We start from the raw sequence: 23,606 nt of genomic DNA on the forward strand, positions 1-23,606 counted from the left end.
AAAAGACCGCGATTGATCGCGGCCATCTCGTGGAAAATCGCGTCTACTTGCCGCGTCGATAACAAAACGAGTGCCTGGCCTGTCCGCTGGACTGGATTCTTCTAGGTAAATGTCAGTTCGCAAGTTTTTGGCCGATTGGAAAACTTAGAGAACGGGGAGAACTTCTTCCAACTGTCATTAGTTACCAAAGTGTGTGTGTGTATGTGTGTGTCTGTCTGTGTGTATGTGTGTGTGTTCGCGATAGGCAGTAGGTTTCATTCAATCTCGTCTGGCTCCCTTTAACAAACATGTTGACAACCGGCCGGATTGCCAGTTAGAAGAAACGAGAACAGGGGAAAAGGCATCGACGTAATTGGAACTTGCCTCCAATTGGTAAGATCGCTTTAAATTTTTCCACCGTTTCGGAAAAGAACTTCGAAAACGATCACTTTTGTTCTACGCTCGATTAAATCGATAGCTCTCAAATGTTCCTACGAGAGAGGAGGATTTTCGATTCGTCCGGGGGAAAGCAAGTCGTAAAGGAAGCGCGTAGCCCGCATAGCGGGAACCTCTAAGGCTAAGAGGATTACTTTCGAATAAAATTATCCGGTTAATTTATTGGGATCGATAAAAAGTCAAGTCGATTCACTTAGCGAAGAAATTGCGCGATACGAGACGAAACTGTGGGAGCTGTCGGTCGATGGAAATTGAAGGAGAACGTTCCGCTTTCTCTCTCTCTCTCTCTCTCTCTCTCTCTTTCTCTCTCTCTGTCTCTGTCTCTGTCTCTGTACGTAATAGCGTCGAAATGACCGATTAACGCAACGATTCAAGCTCGACTGCGCGGCGGGGCAATCGAATTTCTGCCAATAATTGTCTCCAAACGTATGTAATCTGGCGCCGGAGGGCCCGCGGAATCTCCTTCCACATTGATTCGATTTCCCGTCGTACCGGATAGTAGCTTCCGGCGAAATCCCCCTGGCGCCCTCTACCACGACGCTACGGATCCACCCAATAAGATCGTCAGCCCACCTGGCGACTCTCCCGTTACCCTACCGCCTCCTGCCTACCCTCCCCCCCGGATCCAAACTCCTCTTTTCTCGTCCTCGCTCCCAAAGGCATCGGTCAAATTCGATTTTCCTTTTACATCCGAACCGAACCATTCGGAATAGCGATCAGTTCTAGTGCCGAGGGAGGACCTTATTCAGGAAGTTCGCGTTGGCTACTATAGCGCCGGCCAGTCAACCAGCCAGCCAGGAGGAGTGAAGTGGTAAACTAGATACGGCTACAGATAGGAAGGGAATAGAAGCAGAACGAGGTCAGCTAGCCAATCCCCTCTGCAAGGCACACACCAATCTCCCCGCCGGTAACATTCACGGTGCATATCTCGAGCTCTGGCGCGAACTAACTCTCTTTGCCTCCCTCGTCCCTCTCTGTTTTTCCGCGGTGTCCCACCTCCGTCTCTTCCGTTCTCCATTCGCTTCTCCAAATATGTAGGTACGATGTCTCTCTCTCTCTCTCTCTCTCTCTTTCTTTCTCTTTCTCGTTCCGTCTCTCTTCGTTCTCTGTTTCTTTCTCTTTTCCAGATCTTTACAATCTCTATGTCTTCTTTCTCTTTCTCTTCAACTCGAGCCGATTTTCCGTCAACGCTCTCGAGAGGATATCATGAGTGAAAAAACAGAGGAAGAGAGAGAAAGAGAGAGAGAGAGAGAGAGAGAGAGAGAGAGAGAGAAACGTGGAAAAGCCAGGCTACGAATCTTGCAAAGTGGAAACTGCTAGTAACGTCGATTCCGTTGCCAGTCATGTCCGAGTTGCATAATGCCTCCCGGCCGCAAAATCCTTGCCCGGTTGCTGCTCCGGCCTCAAAGGGGAATCCCCGTTGCTACGTGCCGCAGAACTTTTGCGGTTTCTATCGTCGACATTCGACAGAGTTGGCCGCGCGTGTCTCGCTGCGTACTAGAAAATTTATCGGACGCAAGGAGAATCAAGACAGCGTTTACTTTGACGGCGTGACCCGCGTGCCGACGTAAAATTGCATTGCAGTTCACGCCACTAGGCCACGACGCTAAGGCTATCACTTACTTTATGGCCCCTGCTATTTCGATCCTTCTTTTTCCCCTCGCGATTCTTCGTCAGCACACCTTGCAGAAATATTTGCGTTTCTGCGTGAGCCCGGGTGAACGTTCAGTACTCTACCGGCGAGAACTCCGTACTCTGGAAACTCCGTCTGGTCGTCAGGGTTCGTTTGCGACCGCATACCGCGTCGCCGTGGCTAACGAAATAATTACCGGTTTGCATAACTCTGCTCGGCACGACTCGCGGTCGCCAAGTAAACAAAGCCTAATTATGAAAAATATATGTTTCAATGCACGCCGAAACGTCACGTGTCCCTCCTTCCCTTCCTCCCTTCCTCCCTTCCTCCTTTCTGATGACCATGCGGTCCGCGTACACTGCTCGCTAATGAACTAATTACAAGAGCGACGCGCGGATATCATCGTCTCGTGAATACGAGAGGGCCTCGTAAGACCCGTTGTTGCCCTCCCTCTCTTCATCCTCTTGGCTACATGCGTGCTACGTCTACGACGTAGTCAGGCTTAATTTCACGTACCGCTGATGAGACTGTCTGCATACTAAAGCAAAGGATTAGGCCATCCGTACAATATTAATATGCGATCGAAGCTCTCTTCTGTGCAAGCCGGTTACAACGGAGCGTCGCTTAATTTGATGTTCATTTGATTAATCCGCCGTGGTTGTCGGTAGAAATAACAATGGTTCGAGGCATCGCGCCAGTTATACAGCTACGTTGCCTATTGCCTATCTACCTATTGCTAATTTGCAGAGAGAAACACGTGCACATGAGAAACACGGTCGCGTACCTGCACACCGCGCGTGCTGATAATTTGACACGGAATCGACGCGCGTGCCACGACGTTCTTTTTTGTCTTACACGTATAAACTAAAGCTTCCATCTCGTCACGATTACTATGTGTAGTCGAACGTCGGCTCACTGTCGGACGTACGTACGCCAGTTTCACGTGCTTGAAGTTCGATCCATTGTCAAGTTTTCCTTTCCCATTTCCATCTTGAGATATACACTCTACGCGCAACGAAAGAATTAGCATTATAGAAGCGACGATCCACGAGGTTTTCGCCTCGACGACGACGTCTCGCAGTAGAATATATTGCATCACCGTTTGACCCATTTATTCACGAAGAATAACCCTGTTGCCGGCCGTAACCACGATCTCTTCGGCCATAACTCTCGTTTCGAGACAAAGAGGCCTGGTGGTATGGTTTCGCCTGGCGACTCAGCGATCGCCGATAACCCTGTACGAACGTAGACGCTACAACGAAGCTCGCGAGTCCGTTTTAAAGTATCTCGGATCCACCTACGGGCTGAGCGGTGCCTTTCGCGAGAGCCACCAACTGCTCTTCTCTCTCTCTCTCTATCTCTCGGTTAGGGTCGCCCTCTGCCAGGACGGAACGTGACACGTAAAAATATCATGTAGGGTACCGATACGTCACGCGATCAGATAAAGGGAAAGGGGAGCTGACTTCGTCGTTTGTCGTCCCGATAGAATCTCGACTCGCGGTGGCTCGCTTTATTTTTGCACCCAAGTATTTTGATGACTCAACTGCTAGATGGACATTCCCGTGCATCCGCCATGTTCAGTTCCCTCATTCGCAACGGATTCTCAAGATCAAGATCGCCGACCGTTTTCTCTCTTTCTTTTTTTTTTTTTTTTTTTTTTTGAATCCTGTTTAGCGACCTACGTGCGAAAGATCGGACTCGGTGACAACGCGACTCTGAAATCTTCATCTGCATATCGTGGGCTTTCTCCTCGGTCCTCGGAATCGACAAACCAATTTCGTTGATTGTTTCGCGCGCTGTGTCATCCAGCGGAATTCAAGAGGGAAAGAAATAAACGGACCTGACTAGTCGCGAGTGACACGGTCCTCGTCTTGCTAACTTTTACACTTTTCTTAGTCTGCGGGACTATACTGACTTAGGTTAATTCACCTTGGTGTATCGTCGAGTGAACGTTTCTGAAAAATTGCTCAAATTAACTTTCCTCATACAGAGCAGAATAAATAGATGCCAGCGTAATTCCGTTCTCCGCGAGGACGATGTGTAATTACTCTATTGACAGAGCAATCTTATTTCGCGCGTTGCGCGACGCGAGCCCGGCGCTCATCCGAATGAATTCCTCGCGCCAACCGGTCTTCCAACGTTTCTCTTCGACTTCGTTCCGTTCCCTCGTCAGTATTTGCGCTCCACGCGCGTCAATTATTTACGCGTACACAGAAGGCAAACATTCGTCGTCCGACGAGTCGTTGCCATGCTTTGTACATGCATGTTTCCTCGCGGCGCTCGCCAATATCAGCGACTCATAAACGCCGTTACCACGCGAAACGTAAACCGTAATTATTTCGAAGTTCGTGATCGCTTCACAACGTTTGACTACTGCCTAACAAGACTCGGATAGGAGAAACGTTCAATTACGTTTTCCGTGATGCAGACATGTTACTGGCCTTTCAACGACACTTAGCGGTTATTATAAGCAGGAATCAGGGATTAAGCCGTTCGTCAACTTTAATCAATTAACTTGTCTCCTCTTTCCACCGATAGTTGTTTTGAGGTGATGATTTCACTCGCGTATCTGCAGACGTATGAAAGAAACATTAAAATCTTTTAAAATGACGCTAGTTAAATGCCCCCAGCAATAATCGGTAATATTTATTTTCGTTGTCGTATATCACTGCGTCTGATCTTTATCACTTTAACCTCTTGCGCTGGAATGACGTGCCACGCACGTCGAGAATTTTTTGTCCCAAATTGCCACATTTCTCAGTTTTATGTTATGTATTTAAATGTGAACTTCTTAACAATTTCTATCCAATGATATCATACCGACGAGTTCGAAAGAAAAAGAAAGCGACGAACTATTGTATACGGTTCGGTCACTCGTTGTGGTCCGCGAACCAGTTGCCAGCGCAAGAGGTTAAACTAAAGGTGACAACAAACAGCAACGAAAATGTAAAATTATTTTGCTAGAAACGTGGAACGTCGACGAAAAATAGTTGCTGGTCGTTACGTCAACGAGAAGTTCGAACGAAGCTTCAAACGCGTGTCTGAAGACGTCGGAAGACATAACTGCATATCAGTGGCGGCTATTAAAGACGCGACTAACAATCCCTCGAAGGGGTAACGTTGGCCTGCTTCGCTGCCATAAATTTCTAGGCTTGAGCGAATCGCGAGACGCGCATAATCTCTTGCATTGGAGTGGAAGCCGCGGTACCAACCGAATGGACGGCTCTATCGCGCGTCGATCTATTCCTGAGTTAATTACCAGCGAAATAAAGAACTAGGTCGGCCTGTCCTATTCGGCCGCGCGGAATCCACGGAACGAAGGCTGCCTGGTGATAACGAGTCTTTGAATTTTCACCGGCCTATGTTAATACCTCTCTCTTTCTCCCTCTCTCTCCCTCTCCCTCCTCTGCTCCTTTCTCTCTCTCACTCTCCTCTTTGGCTCGCTAATGATTCTGCATACCGCCCTCGACTTTCCGTAACGCCGACGCACTACTTCGTTCTCGTTAGCCGACCGTGAACCATCCTGAAATTCCTGACACTTTCACTCCCGCCGCGCCGCGTATTTGCTACTCGTAATGTCGGTTAATTAACGTTAATTGCGACGCGTAATGAATCGCGCTTGTATTTCCACGATTTCCCATTGTCGGACGCTACCACGCTGATCCCCGGATCGCCTCGTCCCTTTCTGCACGATAATTCTAATCGCTCGCATTCAGGCGGACGTTCCTCTTTGTAAAGGGAAGTTGAGAATCGTAGATAAGCTTCCTCCCGATTTCATGTATATGTATGTATGATTTCTTATTTTAAGATTATATTACGATTGCTTGTTTTAAGATTATATGACTTCTTATTTTAAGATTTAATTTGTAATTAACACCAGTTCGAGTTCGGCGATTATCGGGCGAGACATTTGACTGAACATTGCGTATAATTTCCGAAAATCTGTATATATAGTTTCCAACAATCTGTATATATAATTTCTAAAAATCTGTGTATATAATTTTCAGAAATCTGTGTATATAATTTCCAAAAATCTGTATATATAATTTCCAAAAAGCTGAATACCGCAAGTAAATCTGCTATTTACACGTGTGTGATTACAACAAATATCCTGATTCATCTCTGTTATCGGTAGAATTATAAGTCTTCGTCGTTTCTTATTATTCTGATATTTTCCACGTAAGCGTTATTCACAAAACTCCTTCTCATAATAATTTCATTTCTTTTAAATGATCAACGTGTAAAGAAAATATGTAATGTAATAAAACTTTGAAACGAAGATACTGATAATTTTGACAAAACAAAAAACGGGTGATGAACAATCAATTTCTTACCGTACAAGTATTACCACGTTCACTTTGCACGCTTGACTATTATATTATAATCAGTGGCATTATTTCAACTTGAATAATTGCAATATTCTTGTTCACTTATCATTCATTGGACAAATGGAAATTACATTCTGGTGTGATGTATAAGTCTCAGGGTTAGCAAGAGCGCCAATTTTGAAATGATATAAGATATAAGACTACGTTATGGATCGTGAATGCGTTAAATAAGGTTTGTTACGTATAAAGCGCAGAAACTATTGACCAACAATATTGGATACGGCTAAATTCTGTCAAACTATTCAATACAAGTGCAATCGTTTCTCTAAATTCAGCCCTATTATAAACTCTTGCATTTATCATAAACATCGTAAATAAGAAATGTGCACTTCGTCGTAAAAGCAGATGTTATTTATATTATCGGGAGGTATTTAATATATTTAGGTTAATACAAATAGCAACGTTGCGATATAATCACGCCACCAGAATAAATTTACGGCGAAACGTACACAGATAGTTGATATCGATCACGTTATTCTGTTCGGTCCACAGTTCGGTGGCCGTAAGCAAACGCGAGATTGTTGTGAAATTGACGGCAATTTTGCAGGATCGTGAAATTAAGTACTTCGATCGTGATGTATTTTCGCTTGCCATTGCAGCGGGACGGATTAATTATTTAAAGCGCGGCATGCGAACCCGCGGTGCTCAATTTCCTAAAGAACCGTGATAAATAATTCCTGTGTTCGGCCGAGTTGGCATCATGCTCGGCTGTTCAATTTTTCTCGTAAATCCGTCAAACGATCCTCAAGCGAGCAGTTGGCGCGCCACGCGAAATTATCTTTCACGCCGCGAGCCGATATAAATCAAACCAGCCACCTACCGTGATCTTGAGGTCCCGCGGGTCGCACGTATCGTATCGTCTGCTGAAACGGAGAACCGTGTGCGTCTTGTTCTCGTAACCTAGTAGCAGGCAATAGTCTTGGCTGGAGTCCATCTGAGGATCCTTGCTGGAATTCTTCACGTGTCGATCCTGAAAGAAGCAATAAACTTTTGGTTAAACTTCAAATCCCTCGCAACATTGAAAAGTCTGGAATAACCTGTACGAAAGGACAAAATCATTTCGCCTTCCGATCGAGTTTCTCTCAAGCCCGAACTTTGCGCAGAATAATGAAACTTGACGATACATTATAATACAATATAGCGTCCAAAAAACAAAGGGAAAAAAGTGAAATATAGAATGTAATACAAATTATGTATCAAACAGTAAAATTTATTTTGAAGATAAAAAAACAATTAGGAATTGCAACTTTGTATGATATAATTTCAAAGACCAATATTAAAATCCGTACATATATACCAAGTAGCAGCAACTGTATTAACTGTAACTTGTTATGCCGGTGACTGTCACAGGCTCATGCAAAATTCGGCATTTCGGAGAACAGTCTAATTTTAAAAAATCCTACGATAGGATCATTCGAGTCAACGAGGAGATATTATGCGAAAAACTCTAAGAAAACTAACGAAATTAACGCGCACGCGTTACTAAATCGCAACGTCTCGGTTCGATAATTTAATAATTATCTTGCTACCACCAGTGACAAGTCAAACACGCTTAAAAATTGTTGACTCACACGTCACGATCCGACTCGAGCCACAACTCCACCTCGAACGCCACGTCCTCGCACTCGTGACTTTTCGCACGTTCCATATATTAGCCACCAAGCGAGCTTCTCATTAATAACGTTGAATCAGCCCGGGGTTTCTTACGCGGTTTTTTGTCGCCGTGGCATTCACCGACGCAGAAAGATATCAAAGCCTTCCGAACGAGACAAGAGACACCCGCGTGTTGCCGGGACAAAGTCCACAGGGGGAACAGCAGGAATGAAACTATTCGCCGCGCCGTCTTTTTCACCGATCAGTTTTTCTACACGAGCGTTTCGAGAGCGACACCACCTTACCTTAGCGAAACACAAACGTGGGGCAACGTTGGCCAGCGAGTTAGTTAACCATCCCATGGCGGCATTCGGAGCACCGTACGGCCCGAAGACAAGTTTTTCTGCGCGAATTCCTGGTCGCCGCCTCAATATAATTATCCGCGGTTCGCGTCGACCGAAGGCGCGCTCTGCCTGCGACGCCTTCCACCGCCATTGTTCACTCGCCGCCTATATACTTTCCCCGATACTTTTTTCCTCGCCGTTTCGGGCGAGCTTTATTAGAATTTAATTTACCAGCGACGCGAACCTTGGGCCGAGAGTACCTGCGTGTACCGTGCACCGTGAGCTCGAACGAGTCACGCGTGTTATGCTCCTGGCGTCCTTTTGTGTCCCGACATTCTTCCACTCGCCATTCGTCTCACCTGCGAGTCGCACGAAAGCGTGTACACCGTTTCGACGAGGACGAGAAAAATATATAGGAGGCAGGTAGAAGGAGGAAGGAAAGAAGGAGGAGAAAAGAATACGGGAATATCCATTTATGTTATCCTCGACGCGTGAAAGATTCGAACGAATCGTGGCAACCTGTAGCCCCGTTCTGATTGGATATAAAATATAAAGCGTGTTTGCAATAAAAAGTTCCCCAGGAGGGGAGTGGCGGTCGTGCGTTGGGCGGCCGGATGGCAAAAACAAGGAATTGTTCTAGCGATAAAAAACCGGGCGCAGGTGTAGGAGCACGGGAAAAGAACGATATTGTCAAAGTTACTTAGCGTAGCAGGCGGCGCTCGGTTTCGACTCTTATAGATTTTCAGTTCGCGCAGATTTTTATTAACGATTTGTTCAACTTTCCCTCCCCCTTTCTCTCTCTCTCTCTCTCTCTCTCTCATTTTCCTTTGCCCTTTTCCTCCGACTACTCTTTTTACCTCTCTCCTTTCTCTCCTTTTCTTTTCTTCCCTTTTTGCCTACCAGTATTTGCAACGGACACGGAACTGCTTTAAAATGTAACGCAGTGAATCTGGGAGAGAAAATTCGAATTCCTCGAGGAAACAGGAACCATTCTTTCGCTTTGGGAACGCGACGATCGTGCTTTGAACCGCTCGGTCTCTGCCGATATTGCCTTCTGCGTTTAGCGTTTCGATGAAGGCTTCCTCGGGCGAGGCGGAGAAAACAAGAGGACAGCGAGGGACTCGGGGGCGCACGCTGATAGCTAACAACTACCGCTCCCTTTTGTCTCAGCACGCGGGGAATCCGCGCCGTTCCCCGAATAAGACGCTGTGGAATTTAAACTGGCACGGCTGTAACGTTACTCTTTATCACCGGTCCGTGGCGTTCAATCCACACCGTTGGAAAACACTTCTCTTCAAAACAGAAGCAAAACGTCTCCCACGTTCTCTCTGCACTGTCGCAGTATCGTCCGAGAAATATAGAGATATAACCGCGATACGTTTGATATTCTATATGTTGAAACATCACCACCAAGCGTGGGTATCGGCGATGCTGAGTCGTCGAAAGAAACATGAGAAACCACGTGACAGTTCGCAAGCCAACGAAAGCATTCGGCGACCGAGTAATAAATAATTTCTAGTACCGTCTCGCGCAACTTCTTCAATTTCCGCTGCTACGTCGGAAATGGGAAGCATATTTTTTCCCCCCCTACCTCCTTGGCACTCAGCCGTCTCTGCCAACAGTCGACACACGACCGATCGGAAAATCGGACTTCTCCCCTCGTCGCGTGTTGCTCTTGTACGCTTTCTCTGCATCATCTACAGCTTATACCGCTACCGGGACCCGATATCTCCTCACCGAGTTTCAAAAACACCTCGGCAACGGTACACCGGTCGAACGACGATACGTATGGTCGAACGACAGTAGGAAATCGGATCGAATCGACCACACGGTTATAAAATCGTCAGCGTGTGCCAGCTTTCCTCGAAAAGAGGGAGGGAGAGACGGTACGAACAGTATGAACGTAGGCAGGAAAACGTGGTTTTCGCCGGTGGAAATCGTTCGCCAGCGACACGAGTGTTCCGTTTCCGTGAGTATTCCCGTACACCCGCAATTGTCTTCTTGTCCCATCAGCCATCGTGCCAGGCTGTTTATTGCCATTCGCGTGTACCAGCGCGGTTGATACCGCGGTACGTTGCGTACTGCCGCGGAAGAATGGCGAACGATGAGTGGCGCATGTCCCGCAATTATACGAATTATGTCTACGCCATTCAGCGGCCGGACAATGCCTCCTGCGGGGTGCCACGCCGACTCGTATGTTCAACTACTGCGAGCTAAACGGAAGTTGAAGCTTCCGTTTCGATTACTCCCTCTCTCTTTCGAACGATCCGCCGCGCTCGTCGCTGCGTACGCGCGGATCACAGTGTTTCGCGACGAGATTTTCCATCGAGACGCATTTGAAAGCGCATTTTTTTTTTGTAATAACACATGGTACAAAAGTATTTTATCACGATACATTTTTTTTTTTTTATTCGTAATTCATGTTAATCCGGTTCGACACGTGACGCGTAGATTCGAAAAAAAAAAAAGTATATTTGAACGCTTATTATGTACGCGGCGAAGCTTTAGTCGATTGACAACGCTTCTTTTTTATGTTTCAAATGTCAAGAATCGAAGAATCGATTTTGAACGCCGCGTCTCAAACGACTTTGACTTGAATAAAGGTGTTGTTATTAAAGATTTCAACGGACACAGTTAAAGATTTTTGAAATGTTTCTCGATAACTTTTGGAAACAAGGTATTTGAAAAGGAAAAGAAAGTGTTCGGAGAAAGAAATATTTCCCCATCAGTCATCACTAAGGAATTCCTCCTCGACGATTCGCAGAGGTTTCCAAGAAAGTTTCACGAGGAAACATTTTATACATGCATGCACACATCTGTGTTGCGGCAGTTGGCCTGCAACGTCCGCACATACTGTCCCATCGAGCTACTGAAAAAATCAGGAAGTGTACGGTGTTGTAAAGCGTTATCGCGATACAAGTGTCGTTTCCACGCTGCGCGTGTCCCACGGTGTGCTGCGGCTTTTTCCTTCCATCGGCTGTCATTTCTCTGTTTATTGTCGCGGGGGCGTCGTTGCAACAGCAAACACACGACGCTCTATAACCTGCTCGATTCCATACGGCTGTTTCATTATGCAACGCGCGTTGCAATTATTTACGCAACATCCGTTCCGCGTGAACGTCACGGAGAGTTTCGACGGGCGGTAAAGAGGTCGAGCTAAGCCCACACGAGCGAGAGAACGCTGGCGAAAAAAAAGGAAAGAGATCCGTAGGCGTGCAATTACACTTTATGCGAAGCCGCGTCGTTGCCCTTGGAACGCTCTATAGTCACGGTAAAAAAAAAAAAAAAAGAAAAAAGAAGCGGACCTTGCGTCGAGTAAATTGAATTCAACGAATTGAATAATTGATATCGCAAACGTAATCTCACCGGATTACATACCGCGAGTAACTTGGCGCGTATATCTGAAAAGTTCGCGTAAGCAAGGATGTTCTGTTCGATCTCATTTTCTAGTTGAACGCCCGTTCTTTTGCAAAACGTGAACGCGCGCTTATGGCTGCGTCTAAGAAACAGCGCCAAGTAGAACGTGTGCTGTTTTTTGGACGCGATTCTCAACGTGCCTGACGAGACGAAAAGTTGGAAGAAACAAGGCTCGATCGGACTACCAACAACGAATCAGTCAATGAATCAAACACTCCTCTCCCGCCACTGTCGCCGATTATCCTCGTAATCGCGAGATTGTTTCATCGATCGGGCAATAAACTCCTTTCGTCGTACTTGTTAGTGCAATTTCCGATATACCCGCTAATCAAATAGTCCGGGAGTATCGCTTAATCCGCAATCAGATCCGTAATCTGTGCGATTGGAAATTACCATCACCGCTCAATCTTCGGTAAATTCAATTGTTTCGTAGATTTCGATCACCACGATTGAGACACGCGCGTCCGGCGCACTTCACCGGCATGCGGTGTGCATACGCGTGTCCCACATGTATACGCGTGTGTACCGTTTCGCGATATCCGCAACATAATTGTTTCGCCAGTTCCATCGAGCAAGGTATCTGGAAGTTCGGCATGCGCGCAGACGCAACCGACAGATTCCACGCGCTGGGAAATTACAGCAATTATAGCTGGTCCGGTATCGCTGTGGATGGTGGCGCGTCATCGATGACGGCGAGAGGACACCGCGGATATGCACCGCGTTAATGATCCAACGCTCGTGTAAATACTCCACGCGTGAGCGGCGACAAATCTCTCCCGATTTCCGAACGGAGAAAATCGCTGCCGCCGGACGCGATACCGCTCATACCCGGTCGGTTACACACGCTCTCGCACCCGCGCGACCCGTGTTCACGACGGAAACAATTACCAGACGCCCGTGATCGTTAATAAATTGTCGTTGCGTTTTCGTTCGCGCGTTTCCCTCACGAACTTCCGCCGCCTCCTCGTACGAGGGTAGTAACGCACGAGGAGCGTGTGGTACGTTAGAGGCAACGAACGAACGAACGAACGAGCCGCACAACGTGGCTCGAGGAAAACGTTTCCGGAAATACCGTGTCGCGACTCGCGGCCAGAAAGTTTCTTTATAATACCGAGTGACACGAAACCAACGAGCCGACTCTGCATGTCCGTGTAATCGAGCCAAATTGCCAACGCGCGTGTCTGTATCCGTGCCCGTGTGCGTGCGTGCGTGCGTGCGTGCGTGTGTGTGATCGTCGTTCGTTTCTCACAATTACCATCATCGTGCCACGGATCTACGTTGCGTTTCTACTACGTGGAGAGAAATTATGCCAATTAGGTAGGATATGCGCTGCTTCGACAGTAGGTATTGTCTCCTATCGTTTCAAGTGTAATAAGAATAATTCGGTGAACGGGGCGAGCTCTGTGGCGAAATGGGAATGACATTGACAGAGAGTGGAAGATACGTAGATAATTGGCAACAAATCGACGTACCGGTACCATCGTAGGTCGTTCCGTGCCGAGCTACTGTCTCCGTTATTTTCGCAAGGAAAACGGCGTATATACTCGCGTTATAGGCCCTTTGTTCACGATAAACACGGCATTTCCATGTTTGAGTAATAGCTGGTCGTTTCCAAGAGCTGCACACGTGCATACGTTCGAATGCACAGTTTCATACGGCGAGTTGCATCGCAGGTGAAACACGTGAACGTACGACCAACGACAGAAGCTACTTAAATTATTTAACAGAGGGTCATCGATCTTTGACGAAGTCAAAGACGGACTGAATTTCACGGACAAGATACAGATACGACGCGCAGGAGACGCGTTTGCCCCGAGTATTAGAGGTTGTCCGATAAATTCAAATAATCTGATGGTAGATGCGCGGACCCTTCTTGGCATTGACACCTTCTCATCGGGTATGTTCGATCGATTTTACGTGCCGGACAATTATGTCAATTACTCTGTCCCGATTCGCCAGTCGCGATAATGCGACGCGACGTCACCGACGCTGACAACGGCATCCTACCGGAGCTAATGATCGCGCTTAATGGGCTCGCATGGCGACAAGAACGAGGATCGATAGCCGAAATTCCCGGAAGAACCGCGACAAATCAGGAACCGAACGTGGCCCATAGACGTTCTTCGATTGCGGTCGATGGTATATGGTGCATTATATGTCCTCGATATATCTCGTGTATATATATATATATATATATATATATATCACATGTCGTGGCGGTTTTTCACATCGTGAATTTTCACCGATTTTCGTCGATTTATAATTGAACTTTTGATCGTATTTATCATTCGCGAATTTCTGGAATTTTATTCCTTAAAATGCTGTGGCTGATAATTTTATTAACAAAAATCGGTCTTTATCGAATTGATCTATTCTCCTGCTTGAAATTAACTTTTTGCCGTAAGTATTTCTGCCTCAACTCAATTGCAAACTAGAAGCTTGACAGACGTAAATAGGTAAATGAAACATGTCTCTCAAATGTTTAAATTTCTCCGTCAAAACAGACATCCAGGTGAAATTATCCTATATTCGAAGCTTTGAACGATGAAAGATGAAAAACTTGATGGATTATTCTTCCTATCCTTTGCAAAACAACCAACTCCAACAATAGTATTCAGTGTATTATGAACCATCTTTCCTTTTGATGTTGGAACATTAAATGAAATTAGCATAACAAGCAATATTATTCGTTTCTTACGAAGTTGCGAATTTAACTGAACTACTATTGATCTAATTGTAAGAACTAAATCAATGGTATTCCGTTTCTACAGAATTGTTGATCTAGCGTTTATTTGTCCCACTCATTTAAACGAAATTCATTTTCCAGAATATCGTAGATTCAACATTACCTTTCTCATTCGTTTCTCGTTTTCTCTTGATCGAGCTTGAACAATTATATAGTTCACAGGTGAGTCGCAGATCGAAGCGAATGTCACGATAATAAGAAAAGATTACTCCAAAAAGAAAAGAAAAAAAAAAGTATCGATTAGGATACTCAACGGCGATCACGTTATATCAGGAAACTTTTCGATAAAAGAGTCTACAGTGTTTCATTACAGCGTCAGTTGTCCATGATTGTTCGCGATTCATTACAGAAAAGTTAAAGTATTAAAGTTGCAACGCTGAATATCTACTGTAGAGAGTTCCACAGAGTATCTTTGTATTGTTCAAATGACTGACTTTATTGAATATTGGACTTTTTATACCAACGTGTTGTCTCGAAATTGGGACAGATAAATTCGGTCGTGATACGAGAGAATGGTCGAAAAGACCGGCGGTCATAAAGTGATTATCGTCGCGCGACCATCTACGCCACGGCCTCCGGTTTGTCGCAATGCGTACAACAAGACCGACGGATTTTTATTTGCCACGCTGGTTTCCACCGTTACGTACCACCGTAATCATTAACGCGATGCTCGCCGACGTGTTTCTCTGTCGCACGTTGTAGCACGTTGCGCCGGTACTCGCCGCCGATGAATAAACGCGGCGCGGCTTCTCAGGCGTGAAACAATACCGGCGGGGATATTTGCGTTCTCTCGGAATCGTAAAATTGATAACGACAAACGCACGCGTCCGCAGAGCAACTCCACGAGCGTCGAGTCGTCGACTCGTCTCTCGAAAATGGCCGGGGGAGGGTTAATGACAAGTGCTCGCGCGATAACGAAACCAGGCACGAGCGATTGCGTGCGCGAAACTAGCCATCCATCCTCTCTAAACATGCACGAATTGAACCAGTCGAGAACTGGCTCTCTTTGCTCGTGCTGGCGCGAACGATTCGTGCTTGTTGTTACGAGGAAAAACGATAAAACCGCCGGCGATGCGGACGGTTTGTGATTGATCCGTATCACTTCTACGACACGCTCAAATTTACGATATTTGTATTGCGACGATACGACGAATGACTGGTGATTTAGGAATATTCTTCGCTTCGTTTTCTCAAATGCGAAAGGGAAATGAACCGCATGAGCAGATCTGTTTGAAGCGTATCGTGTAAATATATATCGCGTTCAGTGATTTTTCATTCAATATTTATCACTTACATCCAGAGTTGCGAAATTTGTTATATTGTAGTTGGAAATATATTGAACTTGATCTTGGTCTAAATATAAGATATAATTTGTTCACAGAAGGGAGTCCCGAATTCTTTTTAGGGAATACCCGGATAGATCGAAGTTAACGCGCATGAAAGGTATAAATAAGAGATCAAAAGCGGTCGGTGATACGCGGCTACGTCGCGAGAGCAATTTATCGAAACGATTTTACAGCGGGGCGCTGCGGAACCGAGTGGTTTCTCGTTCAAAGAAACTAGAGAGTTATTCCTGCAAACAGGATAGAGAAAGTAATTGGAAATTCCTAGCAAATCGAGTGACGCAAACACGCGTGTTTACAACTGACACGATTACAGTGGAGGAATTGGCCAACGGGGAAACGACAGTCGCAAGAGCCGGTCGATACGAGCGTCGAAAGTAGGATGAGAAGTCGCATGCACGATCCGTTAATTGAAACGAAAGGCAGGAAGAGCTTTCGAGTTATCGAGTCGATCTGCGAGGAACGGGGAACGCGAGAGCGAATCAGACCACGGATCAACGGTAAGAACGCAGTGAAAAACGAAATGCACACAACTTTATTCGTATCGATGTTATCCGGCTCGGCGACCGAGCGTTCAGCCAACGTGTTGTTCTCTTCTTCTACTTTTCTTTCTGTCGCCCTCTCTCTCTCTCTCTCTCTCTCTCTCTCTCTTTTCCTCTCTTTCTCATGTGCTGTCACACGAAAAATCATACACGCACGATAAAGTTACCGGAAAGTACGTAACTGATGGGCACGTATCCTCGACGAAACACGCGAGGATGAAAGAACGTAGCGGCGGAAGTGGCTGGCTCCGAGTCATCGACGAGAAGATAACAGTTGCAGATGCATTTAATCCGATAGCACGGTGTTTTCCACGGTGCTTCAACCTGAATGTACGTCCGCCGCGAAATCTTCCAGCTCGGCGATACCGCGCGACCGCAACTCGTTCCCTTGGATGCCTACACGTTGAAGAATCTGCTGACGATGCGAGCGAAATTTAATTCTACGTGTACATTATGTAGAAAATATACAATTATACAAATCGATGTTGGTAGAATTCAATTGGCTTTCCTCGTCGCTTCCGAGTGTCGTTTATAGTCTTCAGGTAGCACCCTTATTCCTTCTGGGGACCTCGCGAATTTCTAAAAGATCCGAGAATCCTTTGCGTCTTATATTTCATGTTTTCTTTCAATGTGAATTTCGTACCGACTTCCTTTGCAAATAACTTACCAATTTTTGACAACGTGCTCGTTCTTCGAAGTGTTCGTGTATTCCGACAAATTCGCACGAGCCGTCCTTCCGTCGAAATTTTATTTACCACTTGTTACACGCTGCCGGCGCTCGCGATATCCCCAGCCGTGTTCGTGAGTCTGTTCTTGACCAGGTCACGTTACTTCCTGCCGATACGTAACACGCTCGGGAAAAGAGCCGAGATCGGACGTTAAACGGCCGGTGCCGTGTCAAAGAACGCTCGGGCGCCGTGCAGGCTTTTCGCCTTAACAACGCGATTACACGAGGCCGGATTAATAATTTAGCCGGCTCGCGTCTGAGGGGGAGGAGGGGGCGAAACATTGTTCCGTGCAACACGATCTCAACGCGGGCACGCGGTTGGCGTGCACGACACAATCGATATTTCAGCCCCGGAACAACGACCTTCGATTCCTCGTATTCCATTTGCCCCCCCCCCCCCCCCCCCCGCGAGGATTACAATTCCGGCGAATTCGTGCGTCTCGCCGATCGAAAGTAAAGCCGCGCGCGCCGACTGAATTACAATTACTACCTCCTAGCAGTAGCAAGAATCGTACCGGAATGCACGATGATGATGTGATCGGTGGTTGCCGCGTTTACGTTTCATGAATGGCGAAACTTCGATTCGGCGAAATCCGCCGCGACGCGCTTGTTTCCCGAGCGCAGATCGGGTGGCTGCATGTTCGTAACGATCGATCGGCAAGGAACAAACGACCGGAGAGGAAGCAGGCGTGAAAGTCGTTTCGTTACGGGCCATCGTCGCGACAGTGGCGCGTTTCACGGCGACCGGCCTGCATAAATTGATGCTCGGAAGTCAAAGGTCTCGGACGCCGGATGAAAAGCACGAACGAGAAAGAAACTCGACGCGCAACTCCCGTCGTCGATTTCTTCCATTTGCAAATCAATCCGCTTCTCGACTACCACTTTAAGGTTTCGTCTATGAGCGATTTCCGAGAGGATTACTCCCTCTGCTGCGAGAAGAAAGGTCGGCCGACGGTGCCGGAGGGTTAGACAGAGGAGGAGGATGGGGAGAAGTGTCGAGTAGCGCATTATCAGCAGTCCAAGCTTCGAAACTCCAACAGTGAATTTACTGTGAAATTATCGAACGGTCCGGAAAATGAATGTTGCATGCGCCCCGGCGCGGATGTATCGTCTTCTCGCGCGGAGATTGAGCGCGACTGACGTCTCAGGCAGCGGCGAATATTTTATTCAGCACGTTGCCTCGGTATTGCCTCGGAATCGTAAGCGGTAGCTACTCGGACTTGTTACGGATGAAGACAATTACCGGGCACGGTGAGCGATTGGGGAGAGGTCGAAAGAAGCTGCACGGAAGCGGCGAGGAAGAACGAAAAAAACAGAACGCGATACCGAGGCAAAAAGTTTCATGAATATCAAGAAGCCCGTGGCTACAAATTTCACGGTAACCTAGATTTCCTGGAATACCACTTATCCTTTCGTGTGACTAATACATCGATGTCGACGCGTGCTAACCCTCGATGCGAGCAATAACTCTTGGAATCGTTTCACTGAACAACGTCGTAACCTTTGCGAATTGTACTCGTACCTACGTACTTTAATTATACAGTTGTACTTTAATTACGTATTCATACCTATGTACTTTAGTTGTACTTTAATTATGTATTTGTACCTATGTACTTCACTTGTACTTTTAATTAATTAGACATTCGCTTAGCTAGCAAATTTTTTTCTACACATAATTTTCATATAAATTTTTTACAATTCACGCGTACAGTGCAGGCTACGAGGTAAAGAGATTGTAATTTAAACTATCTCGAAGTGGAAACACCGATATCTAATTACGTAGGTATTCAACTTGCAGTAAAAATAGTGATCCAAACATAAATTTCAATTAAAAGTTCCATGCTCCTAATTCGTAGCGTCGAAATTCTAGAACAGAACATTTCTACCAAATTCCTTTGCCACGACTCGCGAATAACATAATTAGTTTGACCGATTTTACAACCTCGCGATATCGTGTCTCGTGCAATGTTACTTTGTCTGAGGCACGGCGAACCGAATTCACTTGCTATGCACTCTCTCCCCCCTCTTTCTCTCTACACCTTCATTGCTTCTTAGTTGAAATCAAATCTAGACCGAACCTACAGTTCGATGAAATTTCAATTGAACGCCAAGTGCCTCGAATTTCGTGGCAATTGTTCGATCAGCAACCCGCTCGCACTACCGTGGCGGCGTGGCACAGTAGATTTCCTGTCGCGACGAGCTGATACGCGCGCGGCGCGTTCCGCTCGAAGGAACCAAACTCCGCGGCGAATGCACGCAGATCGTTGCCGCGCGTGCAAACCAAGGATCCCGGTATTACACGCTGGTGTCTGCCGGCAATTCGAACCTTCCCACGAGGGGTTCAAACGCGCGAACGTTCGCTGTCGTCGCGACGCCCCCGTGGTTTACCTCCAAAAGGAGTCATCAGTGCGCGACGCCATTATTCTTTCCGTCCCGTGCAGCCAGTTTTTCTGCATCGCGAGTCGATCCCGCCGTAAGTCCGCCGCCTTTTCACCGACTGAGCGGCTGCATTAATCACGAGACACCCGGGGATATTATCGTGGAAACGCGAAACGTCCGCTCCTCGTAAATTTCCCTTTTTCCCACCCCCGCGCTCTATCGTTGTCGCTGTCTCACTTTCCCCTCCCTTTTTTTTCCTCCTCACCTCCCACTCGACTGTAGTCCGCCTGCCGTCCTGATTAAGTATTAATTTATTCGATTCTTTCACAGCCTCGCCGCTTGTTTTCCAGAGATATTTCGCGTTACGACGTCGTCGCGTCGCCCTCGCGACGGGAAATCCATTTTCTCCCGCCTCCCACCGATCGTTATCGTTTCGCGCGATCCGATTCCATTGACGATCGTTGCCGCGTTATTTCCACGCGATAATGTGTTTCCTCCACGGTATAATAATTCGACAACGGCAGCACAAAGAAACGAGCCTCCTCGCAGCGAGGAGAAACATTTTCCATGCGAAGTAAGCTGTCGTTGCGTTCACGTTCGCATCGCTATTGTTGCGCGAAAGTTAAACAGCTTTCCCAGGCGAGCAGAGCTGTTGACCGTTTAAGAAAAAATGCACCCGTTATTTCTTTCGTAATCTCTCTTTCGAAAGCGAGTAAGCCTCCCCGCGTTGTTTTCCACATTTAAATTTAAATTGCTCCGGCGGCGGATCACGGTTCGATTAAATAACAGGTAACGTATGCGTGAAAGTTGCACGTTTCGGTTTCCAATTCACCGTTCGGCCAAAATTGGAAATGCTCGTCGGTGCAATTTCGCGGGATTATCATTACGCGGGACACAGCGGGGTCTCGCGTTGATCATTTCGACATAATTACCGGGTATTCGTAAATTATCGGCGCGAGTATCGCTGGCCGATCGTGCCCGCCTCGGACAATAGAAAATCCCAGAAAACGTTTCACGCTCGTAAATCATTTTCATTGTATTTAATATCTCGCCACTCCGACCTGGCTCGCGGTACACGTGCACCGTGAAAGAAAAATGGTCGGCCTGTGACATCACCTCGAGGTAGAATAATAATCATCGTCGCTCCATCACCCTGCGCGGAAGCGTGTTCGATGCATGAAGCTGGCTGAACAATCGCCGCGAAGCACATTTTCGCACCGAAGGAACGTTCAATTTGTTACCTCTTGCGCGTTGAAAACGAAATCGGGAAATTCTGCCGCTCCTCTTACAAACTGGAAAAATAGAATCCCCGCATGCCGCACGAATCTAATCGCCGCGTATCGTTGCCTTTCATTTTCACGGTGCAGCAAATTCTTGTAACTAAAATAAAATGCCCACTGGCGCATCTTTTTGCCAAATTTCACGTCACGTTTTTCACGGTGCGACAATTTCTCCGTCATTGCGAGTCGCGAATCTGATCAATGGCCATGCAACGCGTGCAAATATTTTTTTACAAAAGATTGAAAAAAAAAAAAATCTCATGCGCGAGATTGGCACAAAACTCCAATTTTTCGCGCGCGCACACACCTTGAATCGTCGTAATTCCTCGCAAAGTTGGCGAAACGTCGTAGCGATATCCGCTATCGATGGCTGAGAGAAGATTGATATGGAGGAGTTCGCATAAAGGACACCGACCGCGAATCGGGGTTGGGTTAAAAAGTCACCGTTCATCGGCTGCACGGTGCCACGGAGAGAGAGTTTGCTCTTTCTCGATCTAATTCATTCGTAACTTCTACCAGTCCGACGAAGTGAAGAAGGGTAGCAGGGGGAGAGGGGGAGTTGGGAGAAGACGGTAGAAAGAAGAAGAAGTCGTCGCCGTCGTCGAGGCGATGGAATGGGATGAGGCGAAAGCTGAAAGACGTAAAAGCAGTCTGCGGTAGGCAGTGAAAAATCTCAAAGCCATTCCTCATCTGTCGCCGATGGAGGGACAGAGATACGGAAAGAGTGGTTGACGTCGATCCGACGGTAGTGGCCGTGCTCCACTCTCACCCCCGGCCAGAATGCCACCCGCATCAGATAATATTTAAATTGATGATAAACATTTATAAAAGCGTTTTGTTATACAGAAAACATATTTGGATCATTGTGCGCCGGCCGTGCGCCGTAGGAACGAGGATTATGAATTCAAGGGGCCCGGCCCGAAACCCATTGTCCGTCGGCTCTCTCATCTCCATAACGGGTCCCATCTTCGTCCACGTTCCCTCTTCACTGTTCTTCCACTCGTGCACGCTCTTTCTCCTTCGTTCCCTTTCTTTTCGCTTTTATTTCTTTCTCTCGCTCTCTCTCTCTCTCTCTCTCTCTCTCTCTCTCTCTCTCTCTCCCTCTCTCTCTCTTCCTCGCGGATAGCTGTAGTTTGTCCGGGTGTCCATCTCGCTTCAACGTTAGCCAAAGCTGGCCACGAACGCGGAGAATTCGACGCCGGTTCCACCTTCTCTCGCCCAGAGGTGGCCCTCCTCGTTCGACATCTCTCGCTACCGCTTCTCCCGTGCGACCGCGTCCCGCCTTTGTGAGCCCAAACTCGACTCGATCCCGAACCCTGATTGTTTTCTCCTTGCCCGCCTAAATTGTCCAAATGAATGCAACCGGCTGTGCCGCTGCCTTACGTACATACATATATACCAGACCCCTCGTTCGTACGTACGTACGTACGTACGTACGTTAAACGACGCCGGCATTAATCGTACCGGCATGGAATAACGCGATCCTATCGTTACGAGAATCCTTCTTTGAACGGCTAACGGAAGAGGTATCCCTCGTATCGTGGAATTGCAGCTTGGGGGAATCACTTTGTAACACCATAAAACATCGCACGCACCGACTCTGAATCGTCGCATTCCCTCGAGCTTTTCGAAAGTTGTTTTCAGCGCAAGCTTCTCGTACATGTACACAATGTTATCGACAATTTCGTAATACAAAATTCCCGAATATCGAAATTGAAAACCACGATGGGCTTCGTCTTGCCGTCTTATACCACTGTCTGTCTCATGCTACACTTCGAAGATATAAAAAAAAAGTATCCAAATGGTATACCTGGTCCGCGCTATGAGCCAGACTGTTCCCTGGCTGAAAGAGCCAATAACAATAATTAAGTGGGGCGTGAAACACGCGGAGACGAATCAGAGGGACCGAAGGAAATCGTATCACCGAAAATTTACAACGCTGTCCCCAAACGATATAGACAGGCTCGTGTTCCATGGCCGTGCCACCCTCTCGATTCACCTTGTGGTCTCTCCGAGAACGGATCGAGACAAGGGATCTCGGAAGGCAACAGCCCGGTTAATTCGAGCGTGCGCCACACCTCTTCGATCACGACCAATTCCAAGGAACGGAGCCCCGGTATCTTTCCCTCCGCTTCGTGTTCGCGACGATTCTCCGAGCGTCAACACGCATCAATCGCGCAGGTAACGACGACGGGCTAAGGTGTCAAAAGAGCGCGAGCCATCGTGAGAGAGGAGAAAGAGGAACGGATGGCATGGTGAAGCGAAAATAAGGAGAGAAAATCCAGAGAGACCCCGGAGGAGGATTACGGGCGTCGAAGAGATGGAGCGAAGGTGATAGTGCGTGGAACGTTCTTGACGGCTGACTGCTAGGGCCGACCGAATAAAATTAAAACATTTTCGGCCGGCCCGTCACCGTCTCGCTCTCGGCCAGGAAGCAGAATCTCGGCCTCGAGCCGAAATTCTTTCACGGATAATCCCTCGCGGGAGTCGATTCCTGCGCCGGAATCGGTAAAATCGCCGACGACGAACGTTTTTCGTCCGACAGAGAAGGACCGTATAAAAACTTCGTGGAATCCCATGAATTTAATTACCGGCGCGGTTATAATAAATTCACGAGCCGGACAGTGTAACGCGTCGCACTTCTCTTCCTCCGCTTTCTCTCTCTCTCTCTCTCTCTCTCTCTCTCTCTCTCTCTCTCTCTCTCTCTCTCTCTCTCTCTCTCTCTCTCTGTCTATCTGTCTCGTTATCTGCAGCTCCTCTTTGCAGCGTCTCTCTGTTT

General features: G+C 47.1%; 2 protein-coding genes across 3 annotated transcripts in view; one reads left to right on the top strand and one right to left on the bottom strand.

Annotated features, from left to right (window-relative positions):
• The window catches only part of LOC122535348 (MOXD1 homolog 2), a 119,359-nt gene that overhangs the window by 44,735 nt on the left and 51,018 nt on the right, over nt 1–23,606 (bottom strand). For both annotated transcript variants that reach the window (XM_043666822.1, XM_043666829.1), the window contains exon 3: nt 7,277–7,426. In XM_043666822.1, coding sequence (XP_043522757.1) covers nt 7,277–7,426 — 150 coding nt within the window. The remainder of the gene's footprint in view (nt 1–7,276; nt 7,427–23,606) is intronic.
• Nucleotides 15,558–16,730, top strand: LOC122535454. Its single transcript, XM_043667007.1, has 3 exons — nt 15,558–15,800; nt 15,938–16,149; nt 16,216–16,730. The coding sequence occupies exons 1-3, from the start codon at nt 15,709–15,711 to the stop codon at nt 16,278–16,280; spliced, it is 369 nt and encodes a 122-aa protein (XP_043522942.1). The 5' UTR covers nt 15,558–15,708; the 3' UTR covers nt 16,281–16,730.

Source organism: Frieseomelitta varia, unplaced genomic scaffold (genome assembly GCF_011392965.1).
Source record: "Frieseomelitta varia isolate USP_RPSP 00005682 unplaced genomic scaffold, Fvar_1.2 scaffold_152, whole genome shotgun sequence".
Lineage (NCBI taxonomy): Eukaryota > Metazoa > Arthropoda > Insecta > Hymenoptera > Apidae > Frieseomelitta > Frieseomelitta varia.

Excerpts from the sequence above, each read along its gene's own strand:
- LOC122535454 (XM_043667007.1), top strand. The coding sequence starts at position 15,709 with ATGACTGGTGATTTAGGAATATTCTTCGCTTCGTTTTCTCAAATGCGA. Across the intron at positions 15,801-15,937 it reads ATCTGTTTGAAGCGTATCGT|AAGGGAGTCCCGAATTCTTT; the intron begins GTAAATATATAT and ends ATTTGTTCACAG. Across the intron at positions 16,150-16,215 it reads CTGCAAACAGGATAGAGAAA|TGGAGGAATTGGCCAACGGG; the intron begins GTAATTGGAAAT and ends ACACGATTACAG.